This window comes from Epargyreus clarus, unplaced genomic scaffold (assembly GCF_041222505.1).
Source record: "Epargyreus clarus isolate Ecla_fem2 unplaced genomic scaffold, WU_Ecla_fem_2.2 ptg000003l, whole genome shotgun sequence".
In the NCBI taxonomy this organism is placed as follows: domain Eukaryota; kingdom Metazoa; phylum Arthropoda; class Insecta; order Lepidoptera; family Hesperiidae; genus Epargyreus; species Epargyreus clarus.
The window spans coordinates 27,928-44,101 of NW_027332211.1; the positions used below are offsets into that span (position 1 = coordinate 27,928).

A 16,174-nucleotide genomic window follows, 5' to 3' on the forward strand; every position below is an offset into this window, starting at 1 on the left:
GTTTCTTGTATGGCGACTCCCATTTATTTTTAGCTTTTTTATTTTTAGTATTTGATGTTATAATGGTGGCCCCATTATGCATGCTCTGTATAAATATTAAGTGTCTCTATTACACAAGAAGAATTTACCTTTAAAAAGCTATCAATAATAATATACTAAAGTTCTAGGTGGTGGTTTTTGGCTCTAGCGGTTTATTCCTCGCAGCTGGAGTAAGTGGCGCTGCAAGTGGATTTTTAACATTTAAATTACTGTTTTAATTCCGACGCCAATAAAGGCACGGTATGAATATTGTATTCTCTTGTTACTGTGTTAATCTGAAACGGATTTGTTTTGCAAAGTATGATGCCGAGTGGAAAACTTTATTTTACGAAGTACTAATTATTTAAAACTTCGTTATTGCATAGTTGAGGGCTTGTTCCATTCATAAATGGCTATGTTTTAAAATATGCCAAATAATGTTCTTTCGGATACAATAGTGTTGAATCCATTTTAGTAATAATTATTCGGTTGAAAAAAATGTAAGAAATATTCGCCTAGTTAAGCTAATATTACATTGTAGTTATAATTGAAGGTAGAGTTATTATTACTATTATTATTTATTTTATGGGTTTCTTGTCTTTTTGTTCACGATGTAGAGATGTAGTGATAAATAAAGCTACAATAGAAAACATCACATGTTTATTAAATGGATTGGTTCAGTCAGAGAACAACACGAGGGTTTATAAAGTTATAACACAGTTCTATGTACAATCGATCCAGAAACGTTAGAGTTCACTTTGAATGGTCGGAGCTCAGAGAACGTCACGGCGCGCCGGCAATGCCCCCGGCGAGAAGTATCTGCAACAGACACACATTTGACGGTGGCGCGGGGCCGCAACGGGGCGGCGGCGCGGCGGCTACAGGCGGTCACCAGCGAGCATGCGGAGAGCATATTCAGGCGTGACAAGGTATTGCGGCTCATGGACATTTCTGCAATTCAATTAACAATACCCGAAATGTCCGTTAAGTACCTATTTTATTACTCTCTCTTTAAAATTTCCCCCAGGCATGCGTGTCATGCAGTGTCGGCTGATATAACTGGATCGCTAGTCACTTGTTTTAAAGCGTAGAAGCCATGCTCGGAAGTCGGGAGTCGATAGGGTTCTACCTCTAGTTTGTGTCTAGGGTACTATCAAAACTGTCGAACCTCACTCTGTTCTATCTTGGTCCTAGAACCGGTGGCTTTTTTGGAAAGAGAAAAAATCATTTTATATTTGATCACAACACATGAATTTCAGTCATTCAGCACGCTGTTGTGTTTCCATTTAGCGCTATCTAGATATATATTACATACTTATAATATAATCCTGATTGTAGTACGTATCGAGAATTAGAGAATTCGAGATAGGTATTGTAATGCATACTACTGTCAGTATCGGAATCTGGGCGTCGAATAACAAGCAGCGTTCACTGTCGACGGTGCAACCTTGATAAATCCCATTAAATTTAACCTAAAGGTGAATGAATTAATTGATTTGCGTCTACTATTTCCTGTTTGATTATAAATGAAATTCATCAGGGTTTTCGATTAAATCGTTAAATATTTATATACACATAACATTATTATTAATTTAGTTATTTTTTTTTAATATAGATCAATTAGGTAATTGAACTATATTATAAAAGAATACTAATATTCAATATAGTAATATTATTTTATTGGGACGTGTACCTGACGGTAGGCGCGTGCAAGTCACGACGGCGTGCTCGTCTGTGACGCGAGTCGTGTCGAAGGTCATGTCGTGAGTCGTGTCTCGGATCGGGTCGCAGGTCGTGCCGTCGCGCTGCTGCGTACGATGCGTCCTCCGTGCTTGATTCCGCCGACACTACCGAGGCAGCTGTCGCTGACACCGGGAGTGTGTCTAATGGAATAATTGTCACTTATTAAGTACATTTATAGGTACATTTCATTTTATGAACTTGTAATATTTCTTATTTGTTAGTATTTAATTTTGCGAGTATATTATGAGAGTGGATATCGGCAATCAGGTGTCCAGTCCGCCCCAGTGTAACGAGATCGTTATTAATATAGTGTGGAATTATATATTATATATATGTATATTATTAATTCCACTCTATATTAATAAATTATTGAAGGGGGCTTTCACATGTGATGGCGTCGTACCGAGTAAATTAGAATTAAGAATGGAGGTCCCTAAGAGAAAGGATAGGGAGTAGGATACCTGAGAGGCGCGCGGCGGGCAGGCGGTACAGCTCGGCGGCGCACGCGGCGCACGGCGAGCCGCTCGACTCAGAGTCGCTGTCGCGGCATCGCCCGTATTCTGCGCCAAATTTAATTACTCTATCTTTTTTTACACTTCGTCGGTACAATTCATACAAGGTTATTAATATTGCACAAAACGTTTGTGCGATAGAATCATTGAGCGAATTTCGGTATTATAAAGGTTCGTATAGAGATATAATAGAGACACGCCGATGTTTGATTAGGAATAATTAATGTCTTATGTCATTTTATACATTTTTAAATATTAATACATACTAATGTTAAAAATGTCAATTGAGAAATAATAAAATTTTCATTAATGCCAGTCCCTGCAACACCGTAAAAGTATTTTCATAACATTTAATTTCCTTTTTTACGTAATTATGTATAAGTTTATTTTTTTATATACAATGTAACCATAGATTAGTAAAGATTACTCACTCCTAACAAGAAAATGTACCCAGTTTTGAGAAAATGTAAATGTATGTAAATTACGCAGTATTAGTTATTTATTCGTAAATTTTCTCTAAAAATGTTTTTATTTGTCAAGAATTCAAAAAAAGAACTTACTAATAAGCCGTTTGTTGCTTCATTCAATTTCAAGGCGGCGAAGTATCTTTACTAATCTATGAATGTAACATATAAGGTAGCTTAGAATAAGTATATTACATTACAATAAAAATCATGACTATGTGTATGTATGTATAAATGTATTTTTGTGGTGTGTGTGTTTAAGGTCTATGCGGCTAATGTACTAGAATCAAATTTTTAAAAGTGAACGATGAGACCAAATGTCTCATCGTAAGTAGGAAATTTGTAATTCTGTAAATTGTAAATTAAATCTGTAAATTTTGAGTTATTTTCTCCTCTCATTCCCAATATGAAATGATATAGTCGGGAACGAGATTTTAATATTGTGTTTGATATAAGCGAACGGGTGCCGGGAGGTGGACAATAGAGGGCACTCGGAGGAAATTGCGAACTCGCTCACTGGAACCAGAGATAATGCCTCTAGAATGAACTACTATTATTTTATGGCATTTTTCAATATCCTGCCGTGTCGCGCTCGTAGTATGCAATGTGATTTAGATTCATCCTGTGATCCTTTCGTGATTACAATTATGTAATCTAAATTTGAATGCAAAGTTTTCATAGACAAGTAATTTTATTTTTATCTTTAAATGTGGATTTTACAGTCCCTATCATAAAAATTAAGGGAAGATTTTATAAATTACACAATACTCATATAGAAAATCGCTCAACCTAAAAACCTCAAATTTCGAAGAATTTGTGAAATATTATACATCATTTAGTGAAAGTGAGCACTATAAACGGAATTTTAGAATTTTCACCCCTAAGTGGGTTAAATAGGGGTTGAAAGTTTTTTAGTTCGTCCTTATTGTTTATCCGTACGATGTTTATTTTTCTGCACTTCTACTCTACTTGAATTATGTTGTGAGGAAGCAAGATTAGTTTTTACATAGGGCCTCTCAATTGGAATTAATCAGATATCTACGGCTGGTATGGAACACTTTATATCAGGTGAACTGCAAGTCCGTTTGCTAAATGTGTTTCATAATTATAATTATTTTAAGTAACTATTGCGCCACAAGTTTGACACAAGCAGACTTCTCGAATTATAAATTGAAGGGGCACTCGAAACTCCAATTAAAATTAGTGATGAACATTCATATTATAAACGATGTCCTTAATCAGCATTGATTTTTAGAAATATTGTACAATAGCAATTACATTCATCAAGTTTGACCCTTTTAACTCTCAAACTTTAGCTTAATGCTCCTTGAACTTTTGAACAACTGTGTAACAAATAAAGGAGAATGCCCATTCTTGGTACTGATTTTTCTCATGCGTCAAAATAAAAGTAATATTAAAATTATTTTTTGATTTTTTTACATAATTTGTCGATCAGAATAGTTTCTTTGAACAGGGGATTCAATTTAAGATAAAATAAGACGAAATGTTGACTTTTGTTCTTAAAAATTAAAATGGCGATATTTTATACTCGGAATTCAATAAGATTTATTAGTGTTTTGACTAATGAATTTTCTCATGCGTCAAAATGAAAGTAATATTAAAATTATTTTTTGATTTTTTAACTTAGATTGTCGATCAGAATAGTTTCTTTGAACAGAGGATTCCATTTAAGATAAAATAAGACGAAATGTTGATTGTTGTTCTTAAAAATTAAAATGGCGGTATTTTATACTCGGAATTCATTATTTTAGGGTTTTAGGATTATTTTAGGTTTTTTTACCTACTACCTTTAAAAGTAAATGGAATATGTTAATCGAACTACATTATAGGTACCTACTATCAGTTAAAACCACCATCAATCATATTTTCGATTTTGAGGTTATGTAACATTTCGGTAAATAACTTCAGAACTTGGGTGCTGATCTAAAAAATAATTATTGGTGGTAGTATTTGGTTAATTATACATCGTCCACAACAAGTTTCAATTTGATGCAACTCTGGACGGCGGTCCATACTTTCATGGGCATTGTCCTTTTAAAATTATACTTTTTAACTCCCGACGCAAAAGGGGAGTTACAAGTTGGACGTGTGTATATTTTGTATATTTGTTTATAGCATGTCAAAAAGGAGGGCTAATTTGAATGAAGTTATATTTATTTGAAAGCGAGTCTAACTGACTTTGCAGAAATTATGTTTCAAGAAAATTTTTGAAAATTATTAGCTCTTGCCAAAAATCTTACTCTAGTGAATTTTGCGTAGTAAAAATATTGCTTGTAATATCATATTTATGTTAATTGTAAGTTTTAATATTATAAATATCATTTTTGATACTGAAAACCTTTTTGCCTTTACAATTTAATGTTCACACCATTAATTTCATGTTCACTAAATCCAATAAGGTTGAAACTGAATATTACCGGACACATTATTATTACTATATTCAGATCATTATTAGATAGCATTACTGACCATTGGCATGTGCGATGAGTTGTGGGCGCGGCGGCGGCGCAGCCAGCTCTAGCGGCTCGCGCGCGAAGGAGCGCAGGTGCAGCGCACAGCCGCGCACCGCGCCCTCGCCCGCGCCCGCCGCCGCGCCCGCGCCCGCCCCCGTGCCCGACGACATGCTGAACGTCGCGTACGGACTGATCTCGTGCAGCTCGCCTGTACCAGACTCAGTTCAGTGGCGAATTTATCAATAATCGAGCAATTTAGCCGGATTTATACATATATATGCTATTTACGCTGGAGCTATAGCGGCAAATTTTAGGGGCGTCAAATGTAGTGAACTTATCCAAATTTAAATTGGACAACTAATGTCAGTTAATAGTTTACCGTCAGGCGGACTGAGCGTCTTCCCGTTAGTGTGGGGAGGCTGCGGCACGAAGAGTGGCGGCGGGGCGCGTGTGCGGGCGGCAGCGCGGCGCGTGGCGCGGCGTCGCGCGGCCAGCAGCAGCAGCGCGGCGGCGCCCAGCGCCAGCGCCGCGCCCAGCGCCGCCGCCAGCGCGCCGCGCCACGCGCCCGAGCCCGTCGCCGTGCCATCCGACGCGCTCATTCGCGCCTCCACTGGCAAATCGATGGGTTCACCTATTCTTTCTGTGAGAGGAATGGATACAATTTGAGTCTATGAAAAGATTATATCGGCGGCGAATATCTATTCAGTCACCTGCTTACCTCCAGTTTGCGTATGCGTAGCTGCTCTGTATAGCGCTGGAGTTTCTCCGGCAGGTGATCGAGCTAGTACCCGAAATTCATACCATGTGCCTGGTTGCAGATCGCTCACCTATGAGAATTGAAATAGTATTGGATGACCAAATTAATTTTGCTAGTAAATCGACAAGTTAATATGTTGGTAAAAACGATTACTACCTCGACTACTTCGCCATCGGTTAGCACTTCGGTCCAAGTGCCCGTACTAGCGAGCCGGTATGCGATGTTCCAGGTGGCTACGGGGCAACGTCCGCCCCATGCCAACAAACTCAGTCGCAGCGTAGTGCTGTTCGCCCAGATGCATTCCTTGCCCGGAGGCGCCTTCGCCTCTACGCATATACGATTTTTCTTATGCACCGACCGAGTTTAAGTTAACGAATATTAATTTTCTTGATATTTATGGAACTAATATTACTTCTATAAAGTGGTGACTGTGTATAAAATAAACTTCAAAGGTAATCTAAAAACTATCGCAATAATAATATAATACGAATAATATGACAAAATGTACATTTTGACTTGACAATGATACTGACTGTCACCCCTGGTGCGGAGATGCAGCGGGCGCGAGTGCGGCGAAGTGCCCACCACGTTGTGTGCACGCAGTGCCACGCGGTAGGGCGCGCCGCATGCCAGCCCGCGAAGGACGTGTGCCGACTCGCCCGACGCTACACGTGCCCATCGCGCCGCGCCTGCGTTCACTTCCCACCCTCGCCACCACCACACCGTGTAACCTGCGCCAAAATTAGCTTTTAGAATGGAATAACCTTTTATCACTATGGCAATGCAGGTAATATTTTTAGACATAAGAAAAATAAGCCCTCAAATTAGGTTTACAAAAAATGATAAATTCAAAATTATAAAAAATAAATTGAGGGAACATTTCGTTCTTACATGCCCAATATATACAAATGTAACTAATAGTGATCCTAACGGCCGCTTTTTTTTTGTTCACGAGGGGGAAGTCTTCAAAAGGTACCCGATGCCGTGGGAGCGACACAGGGTTATGTGGGACTCTAACCGCACTAAAACTCCCCCGGTAGCCGTCCTCGGCGCTGCGTAGAGACTCCTCTTAGCGCGTTGCCCCGTCGGGCTCCACTCAGGTGAACTTAACGCTCGCCGCACCGTCTGGTGCGTACGACGGTAAGCGACCATACCGCCGTCCTTCCCGGGGCCGTTGGCCGGGCGGTTCGAGCTCCCACTCTTGCCACCCACGACCCCAGAAGCCCCCTTTTAGTCGCCTCTTACGACAGGCAGAGGATACCGTAGCCCTATTCTTGTCCAGGAACTACAGGAATAAAACAGTGATCCTAACCTACGATAGGCAATGCAAACAAAATTTACAAATAGTTTTATCATACTCTTATTATTTACTAAAATTAAAATGACGTATACCGAGAATAGGCGCGCCGCCGTCGTGCGGCGGGTCCCACGTGAGGTGCAGCGCGGAGGCGGCGGCGCGCGCGAGTCGCGGCGCGGGCGCGGCGGGCGGCAGCAGCGCGCGCACAGAGAAAACGGCCGCGTCCGCACCCAGCGCGTTGCGCACCGAGCATGAGTAGTTGCCCGCCCATTGTTGCTCCACCTCTAATCGAAAGCGATATATTCATTTTACGCCATTATACTATATAGGTTTGCTTTTATCCCGATTTCATTTATTTGTTGTAGGCGTAAGTATTGGTAATATTATATTGCAGTTTTCGTGCAGGTATGTTTAGAGAGGTACCGACTGTGTATGACGAGGTCGCCGGTGTCGGTGAGCGTGTGCGCGGCGGGCAGCGGCGCCCAGCGGCGTGCGAGCGGAGGCGCGCCGAGCGCGGCACAGCGCAGTCGCAAGCGCGCGCCCAGTGCCGCACGCACCTCGCGACCAACCGACGATATGCGGGCGGAAGCTAACGATCGGATTGATGAAGCAAAGTGAATTAAGTATCTATTATTTGCTGGAGTACGTTCTAATTCCGATTCAAATTTTAGACGTTCGAATTAGTTTGGATAATTCCACTGACGACTTTAAATTAATATGAGTAGATTGAACTTTCCAGAATAAGGTACAGACCGATATATGTGGGCGCGGCGGTGACGGCCCTACTCGGCGGGCCGGGTCCGGCGGCGGTAGCGGCGCGCACCCAGAACTCGTACACGACGCGCTCGCGCAGACCTCGCACCTCGTGCCATACTTCTTCGCCCGCCGCCTCGCCGGCCATCTCGCCCGCCGTCTCGCTCACCTCCACCCGTTGGGACCACTCGCCGCTCACTCTTCAGCCACAAAATTGCTGTTAAATAAGTACTTATCTACCAAGAAAGTTAAAAAAAGATGGCGAGTGCTAATAGAAGCGGCACTGGACCGAATCGTACTTGCCGAGTTCCCTGGTGTAAAGCGCGTAATGTGTGAGGCGGCCCCCGCGTTCGGTCGGCGCCAGCCATACCACGCGCACCGCATCTGCCGCCGCCGGAAGTGCGCGCAGGGATTCCACTGCACTGGGCACTGTGGACACGTCCCTTCTTTACACCTGCTTTACTGCCTATTGGCTATACCAGTATACTTGCAAAATTTTTGCTACTCTATTTGTTAATTGTACTATTACTTTGTCGTTGAGTAGAAACAGAGAAAAGTATGCATACCATCCTCGGTAGTGGCACAGTAGGCGGGCGGCGATGGCGGTCCAGCACCGCGTTCGTTTCGCGCGCGCACCGATACGGTGTAGTTAGTGGCAGCGCGCAGACCCTGAAGCATGGCCTCTCCACCCGCGCCCACTGCGGCCGCCGTGCGTGCTGTCAGCGTGCCGACTGCTCCGCTCCACGCTAATTGACAATAACAGTAATACTTATACTCGTACGTATAAAACGAATGGAATGACTTCATCTAATTTCCGAGATGATGAAAAATAACGTCACAATCACAACTCCTTAACTTACATGGAGAAAAATGCAGCGGCGCGTAATGCAGATCATATCCGCGTAATAAATGTGCGTGAGTATGTGGCGGTGTCCAGCGCACGCGCACCGAGCGCGCTGACTGCGCCTCGCATGACACTGCGCGCGGCGCCTCCGAGGGTACTGCTTAGCATGAATGATATTATTACTTAGTCAAAGAATTCAAATGATTATTAAATAGTCACTTCGATAAAGGTTAAGGTTGCCTTACATTGACTACTAGTTAAATACATATGATTAACGAGCTTTTGCCCGCAGCTCCGCTTGCGTTACGAAGTAACATTTTCATCCCCTATTTTAGCCTCTTGGGGGTAGAATTAATCAAAATCCTTTCTTAGCGGATGCCTACGTCATAACATCTATCTGCATGCCAAATTTCAGCCCGATCCGTTCGGTGGTTTGGGCTGTGCGTTGATAGATCACTATGTCAGTCAGTCACCTTTGAGTTATATATATTTAGATAGGCGATGAAGACACGGGATACGTGAATTGAGTGACTCACTTACCACCATCGGCTGTGGTAGCGTACACAGTGGGCGAGGGCGGGCCAGCGCCAGCGCGATTGAAAGCACGCGCGGCGAGCGCGTAGCGCGCAAACTGGCGTAGTCCGCCCAGCGCCAGCTCCGTGCTGCTCCACCCGCGTACCACCGCCCGGCCCCCGCGCTCCTCCTCACTCTCGCCCTCTCCTACTTCTTCTGAGGAACTTTCGAACCGATCCAGCTCCCTCCATGATACTACATAGCCAAGAAGTTCGCCGTTCCAGGTGTCTTGTAATGGTGCCTGTGGATTCAGGAAGTAATGATCTACATAATTGCCCATGATATATGCGTACATATATATTAAAGATATTTGTATATTATTAGGTGTATCGTTTTCATGCTGCAAAGTGCTATCAGTACTGTGTAAAGTTTTCAATGATTATCGTCGGGAAATCTTATTACTTACGGCCCATGTGACGTGTAGTTCCCCGGAGTTAATAGGCCTTATGCGTACGTTTTGTGGTGATCCTGTCGGAGCTGGAATTTAAAGTAGGTTTTGAGGTTTTTGTTTTATTGTGAATAGGAATTAGAATATTAACGTATTGCTCAGGATTGATCAGGATCAGAACCTTCTTCTAAAGTAGTAAACAAGAGTGCATCAGAGTGCGGTGATTGGCCGACGTGGTTGGTGGCGAACAGTCGCAATGAGTACGCGGTGGCCGGGCGGAGGTCGCGAAGAACGGAGCTCAAAGTGCTAAAACCCTCTTCATCGACCCTGCGAACCATACACGACTAATTTATGAACGTTTGTATTTGGATTCAAGTTCTAGCTCCACGATTAATTGTCATGTTCAACGAAACTCACTTTATTTTCATCTGTCTTTATAAAGTGTCTAAGGAGGTATTATTGCCGTAATAATTATATGACGTAAATAAATTTTACCTAGTTTAAATATAAATAATTCGCCAATTGCGAGTCGAACTCGCACATGGAGGGTGCTTTTCGAAAATTGATAAGTGGAGCACTCCACGCTTTTTTCACAATTATACAATTTACTGTTCCTTAATTGATTCCTAGATTGAAAATTATTTTCTACTTTTAGTTGATTTTATCATAAAAGCGTGTTTTTTTAGTTTTTTGAACTATATTTATTTTTTATTTTTAATACTTGTTTTCATAGCAGCGATAGAAGTGAATGTATTGTGAACATTGTGAATTTGAACTATTACAATTTAAATCACCGCACGAGTACTTAATAAGTAAATAATAATAAATAAATAATGTTCATATTTTTCTATTACAGATATTTCACTTTGTATACTAATTCAAATAAGTAATTTAATTAAAAAATTAAAAGCCCGACTGCACTAGAAAGGCTGAAGTAGAAATTCCAAAAACAGTGAAATAGGCGTTTCATTATTTTTATCCAGAAAGCCAAATACAAAGTTTCATAGTAGGTATCTGCCTCAAAAACAAAAGATTTTCAAGCAATATTATCCTATTTTAACCTCGTAGTTCTCATTTACGCTATATAAAGAACCTATGCGTAAAATTCCAGCACGTTTAAGTTCAGCGGTTTTGGCGTTCATCTCTGGCACAGCAACTCACTCATTTAGTCAGACAGTCATCTCGATGTGTTATATATACGTATATATATTTATATATATTATATAATGTATGAGTAATCTCCTTATCATTTCCATTATTTTGACACGATACGATAGGTTTGGTTAACTTTTTATAAAACGTGTTAATATTTCGCGAAAAAGAAACACCATTTACGCTCTATAAAATATATAACTTCAGTAAATCAAAGTTCCGGTTATTATTTTACCTCGTTATGGGTAGAATTTCATTATTTTTATCCAAAAAGCCTGATACAATATTTCATAGCGTTTGCTTCAAAAACGAAAAATTAACAAACTTCAAATTAACTTTTAACCCTTATTTGATCTTCGACGGGGTTGATTTTTTGGAGGGGTAAAATAGGTGTGTCCTTTTTCCTACCCAGAAAGCCAAACACACTGTTATCCCCTATTTTTCCCTCTTAGGGGTAAAATTTCCAAAAGGACTTTCTTAGTACTTATTTACGCTATATAGCGAACCCATGTGCAAAATTTCAGAACTCTAAGTTGAGCGGTTTTGGCTGTACGTTGATTTTTGAAAAATGAAAAAGTCATTTAGTGAGTCAGTCAGTCACCTTGCTGTTTTATATATATACAAATATGTTTTTATAATATCCGTTTAATTTCCTTTCATTTGATATCCTACTCGATAGATTCGGTTAACTTTTTTTTTATATGTGTTAATATTTTGCGCCAAAAATTCGCCATTTTGATTTTTTTCCTAACATCTATCTAGAGACACTCGGGTCATTGAGACGAATATAATGACACCATAGCTGTCGAAGTTCATCGAGCCGTTTGTTAGATCCGAACAAGTAAAGAAAGACAAACATACAAGATACGCGCGAAAAACATAGCCCTTCCTTGGCAGTCGGGTAATAATGTGACGAATATTCTCACCCATCGTCGACAACCGGCTCGACGGTAAGATTGTGCACGTGTCTGGCGGTGTCGGGGTCGGGCGCGGGCAGCGCGTGCAGCGGCGTGGCGAGCGCGGCCCAGCGCGCGCGCGGCTCGCGGCGGCCGCGCCACGCCACGCGCACCCAGCGCGCGCCCGCGCCGCCCAGCCGCACCCCACGCGCTGCCTCCGGAGGCTCTACGCAACAATACATTCAGCACATGTTATGTTCTGGAAATATGTGTTGCCTTTACGAAAATTGAAAACGTCTTATCGCTCGTTAAGTACGGTCGAACTTTCTTAGGTCACAAAATACCGTCAGATTTGAATCGTAATAACTCCGAGACTAACATTGCGTTAGTTAATACATAAAAGATCGAGTATAACGGTAGATCAACGAGTTCGTTCTTAGGAATTGAAAAAAGGCAAAATCAGAAGAAATGCATGTTTGCAACAATTAATTATCATTATTTTTCCCCAGCGCCTCTAAAAAGGTATAACTTGAACTTTAACACTGAGTAAGTACACAGTTGACTTTTATACAAACGCACCCTCGACGTGCAAGAACATGACGAGTTCACTCCGGCCGTATTGGTTACGCGCGAGGCAGCGGTACTCGCCCGCGTCGCCGCGCTCCGCCGCGCGCAATGTTAGTGTCGAGCGAACTCCTTCGCTCGTACGCACTTCCGATATTGTCCACCTGAGTTTGTTAAGAATATATACCATGTAATAAAGAAACATTTAAATGTAACGAAAACGTACAATCACGGTACGCTACTAGGCTTGCACACTTTTATTCTTAATAAAATAGGTTAGCAAGATCCGGCTCAAGGGATTAATATAATAAAATAAGGTTAGATAACTACTAATTTAAGTACAGATAAAAATAATACACTCACCGGCACAATTAGCCGCCCACTTAAATATTTTTTAATCTTTCGTAAACGCAAATAATTTGTCCAATATTGTTTTTTATTTGTATTCAAGTATCGAGTACCAATAATCAACAACAACAATTTTGTTAAAAAAGTTGTTGTTTGTTATTGTTTATAGCACAGAATAAAAAAATACAGACAAAACACATTTTTTTAAAAAAATACAGAAAAGTTTAATGCACGAAGAACATTTTATTTGTTTACTCACACAATTTTCAATAATTAGTGTTGTGTCCCCTGGTTCTAATGACTTCTTGGAGACTAATCGGAAGTCCATCCTTGATGTCTTGGATGTCTGACTGGGGAATGTTGTGCCACTGTTCTTTTGCGGCAGATCTGAGATCTCTTAAGGTGGTCCCAGCTGGAACCCGTGCCCAGATCCTGAAGGTTTGTAAGGATGGGATTAAGGTCTGGGCTACCGCCGGCGACAGCATTGTTTGAATCAGGGATGTTGCTGATGCAGGTTTTTACCATATCAGCGGATGCTGATGCTGATGCTGATATTTAAAAATATTAAAACAAAACTTCCAAACTGACAAATTTCCATGAAAAGCACTTAATTACTCCCAACTTTCAAAGAAAAGTTTTAACTTGTGAGCTAACAATTCAATTTTTTCAAAGTTATCTAATCGTTTTATCGCGATAAACATACGTGAAGATGTGAGTTGTCGTGTCGGTCACAATTTCTCGCAGTAATTTTTGCATGATACGCGTACAAAGGGAATACATTCTTGGAGTTTAGTAGCAGATTGTTGTTTTTCGACCTCTTAGTACTTAAAAACGGGTATATTTTTCTGGATGCGTTAACTTTGAACGATTTGTGAGTCCCTTACGAGAATAGTCTTTTTGACAAATACTACACTATGCAGTATCTATGTTCACTAACTTTTCATTGGAGGAGGCATTATGATTTAAATTCTTAATTATTGTATTAATTGATTGAGCTATGATCGAAACAACTTGTGTATGTTAACTGTCTGTGATTGGCTGAAAGTCCACGTGACTTATGCTCGGTTCCGCCTTCAACGAACACGTTACGACTTGAATAAGCATCTCTTGTTGCGGATGCAGATGCTGATGCTGATATTAAAAAATAAGCTAGAAGGTGGTAGAACCCTTTGTGGTTCGACTCCGGCGGCACCACCGCCACACCTATTTCTACCTAATAACAGCAGTGTGTTCTGCTGCTGCTGTGTTCCGGTTTGAAGGGTGTGCAGACTTTTCCGAGGCGTTCCAGCTTAGTCCTCAGGGGTAGCGGCGCATCTGTGGCCGACCTCAGGTAGGAATATCTAATCCTATCTGGGGTTGATTACAGATGTCCATGGGCGGCAGTAGCCACTTACCATCAGGTGGAGTGCATGCTCGTCTGCTACTCTTATATTATAAAAAAAAAGCTGATACTCAGCTGATACTGATGCTGATATTTTCAACAACCCTAGTTTGAATCCCGACCTCAGGCAGGTACTGAATAGTGCTGCGAGTAAAGTGGATCTTGGCATTATCGTGCATCAGAAAAAAAATTCTCCAATGAATGGAACAAAAGGCACGACATGATCTTGCAAGATTTCATCTACGTACCACTGAGCATTTACGCTTTCTCTATCGAAGGGGACCACGTCAGTACGGGCTTCATAAGAGATTCCGCCCGAAACCAAAATTGAGCCCCCCTGATAACCGACGGTTTCGACTAATTCACAAGGTGCAAACCGCTCATTAGGGTGTCTGTAGACTCTTTGACGTCCATCTGGTCCTCTAAGAGCAATTCTGGATTCATCAGAAAACAGAACTCTATTCCAATCGTCCATCGGCCAATTTGATTGCTCGCTAGCAAATTGAAGTCTGTCTTTTTGATAGTGGCTCAGTAATTGTGGAGATTAAAATGGGCGGTAAGCACTTAGATTTTTTTCTGCCAGTCTTCTTCTTACTCTCCTTTCACTTACACTCACGTTAGGCACCTCAAACAGTCGAATTCTTGCTTCAACAGCTGTAGAGAAGCGATCTCCTAACATGATGCTCACAATAAACTTGTCATGTCGAGCTGAAGTGCAGCGGTGACGCTGAAGTCCAGATCTGTGCGCGAAGGATCCCGTCTCCCGGAAGCGCCGAATCGCTTCCCGCACAGTTATTCGCTGCACACCCATCATTAGAGCGATACGACGCTGGCTATGGCCAGCGTCAGCTAAACCGGCGGCTTCAGCTGCATTCAGGGGCATGTTTATGGTTCTATAAAATGAATACCATAATGGAAAACAAAAAAAAAATGTTAATTGTGCGGGTGAGTGTATTATGCTATAATATAATATTAAGAGTACAAAAAATTATGCAAGATCATGATCGTAACCTGTATGAGTCGAGATCGAGTCGGTTCCCGCGGTGCGTCCAGTGCAACGTGAGCGGGGCGTCGCCGCGAGCCGCGCACGACAGCGCCGCACCGCGCCCGCGCACGCTCGACACGTTGCGCGACTCGCCCACTGTGCCGAAGTGCGCCGGCTCTACGTACAGATTACAATACATGGTTTGGGTAGAATTTAGTTTGTTCATTCTTAGTGGATTAGGTGTGCAGAACGGGCTACAAATATAAAACAAACAGTAGCTAGCAAACGTCAGTAAAGCAAAATCAAGTAGTAGACGACAGGAGAGAGAAACGAACCATGCACGGTGACATTGACATGTTTAACGAGCGGTGGTCCCACCCCGTTGTCTGCAGTGCAGCGGTACAGGCCTTGGTGCGCGCGCGCGGCCGCCCGCGCCGTGAGCGCCGCGCGGCCGGCCGCCGCTACACCGCCCTCGCCTCCGCCTTCCCCGCCCGCAATGCCGCCGCCGTGCCCCTCTCCTGAGAACCACTCCGCACCCGCCGCCTCCCAGCGTTCTCCTGTCTCCGTGCCGGCTACGCCATCGCCTAATGAAGTAACACTATAAGCAATTTTCTCAAAATGTCATGGATTTATTCACTTTATCACAATTAATAAATTAATGGAAATGTAGTTATTATTTAATGTCGTTGAGTGCACATACGTACTTATTCTTCTATACCAGGTGACGGTGGGCGCGGGGTAGCCGCGTGCGGCGCACTCAAGCAGCAGCGGCGCGCCCAGCAGCACGGCTGAGTCCAGCGGCTCTGTGGCCCACGCCGGTGCCACTGTAATATACACTTTACTTACTGTACTGTAAGTTGCATGTATAATTACTTTTTAATGTCAAGTATGTCCGCAGAAACACAAAGTCTATTATTTAATTGTTATGTTATGTTACGGATCTTCAAATGTCGATGAATTGATGCATAAACATTAAGCACTGCAATTTAATAAACAAAAGGTATTCAAGGTGGCCTATGCCTGCG

General features: G+C 42.2%; 1 protein-coding gene across 1 annotated transcript in view; it reads right to left on the reverse strand.

Moving 5' to 3' along the window:
• Positions 1-831: 831 nt before the first annotated feature.
• The window catches only part of LOC140747985 (cell adhesion molecule Dscam2), a 64,808-nt gene continuing 49,465 nt past the window's right edge, over positions 832-16,174 (reverse strand). Inside the window, exons 16-37 of the mRNA XM_073080666.1 lie at positions 15,854-15,973; positions 15,485-15,733; positions 15,176-15,326; positions 12,451-12,599; positions 11,902-12,097; positions 10,005-10,150; positions 9,842-9,912; positions 9,403-9,676; positions 8,879-9,022; positions 8,585-8,764; positions 8,318-8,447; positions 8,019-8,218; positions 7,693-7,854; positions 7,361-7,549; positions 6,502-6,699; positions 6,125-6,294; positions 5,930-6,038; positions 5,591-5,851; positions 5,228-5,419; positions 2,223-2,321; positions 1,712-1,901; positions 832-969 (exon numbers count right to left, since the gene is read on the reverse strand). Of these exons, the coding sequence (XP_072936767.1) occupies positions 897-969; positions 1,712-1,901; positions 2,223-2,321; positions 5,228-5,419; positions 5,591-5,851; positions 5,930-6,038; positions 6,125-6,294; positions 6,502-6,699; positions 7,361-7,549; positions 7,693-7,854; positions 8,019-8,218; positions 8,318-8,447; positions 8,585-8,764; positions 8,879-9,022; positions 9,403-9,676; positions 9,842-9,912; positions 10,005-10,150; positions 11,902-12,097; positions 12,451-12,599; positions 15,176-15,326; positions 15,485-15,733; positions 15,854-15,973 (3,653 nt within the window). The 3' untranslated portion in view covers positions 832-896. The remainder of the gene's footprint in view (positions 970-1,711; positions 1,902-2,222; positions 2,322-5,227; positions 5,420-5,590; positions 5,852-5,929; positions 6,039-6,124; positions 6,295-6,501; positions 6,700-7,360; positions 7,550-7,692; positions 7,855-8,018; positions 8,219-8,317; positions 8,448-8,584; positions 8,765-8,878; positions 9,023-9,402; positions 9,677-9,841; positions 9,913-10,004; positions 10,151-11,901; positions 12,098-12,450; positions 12,600-15,175; positions 15,327-15,484; positions 15,734-15,853; positions 15,974-16,174) is intronic.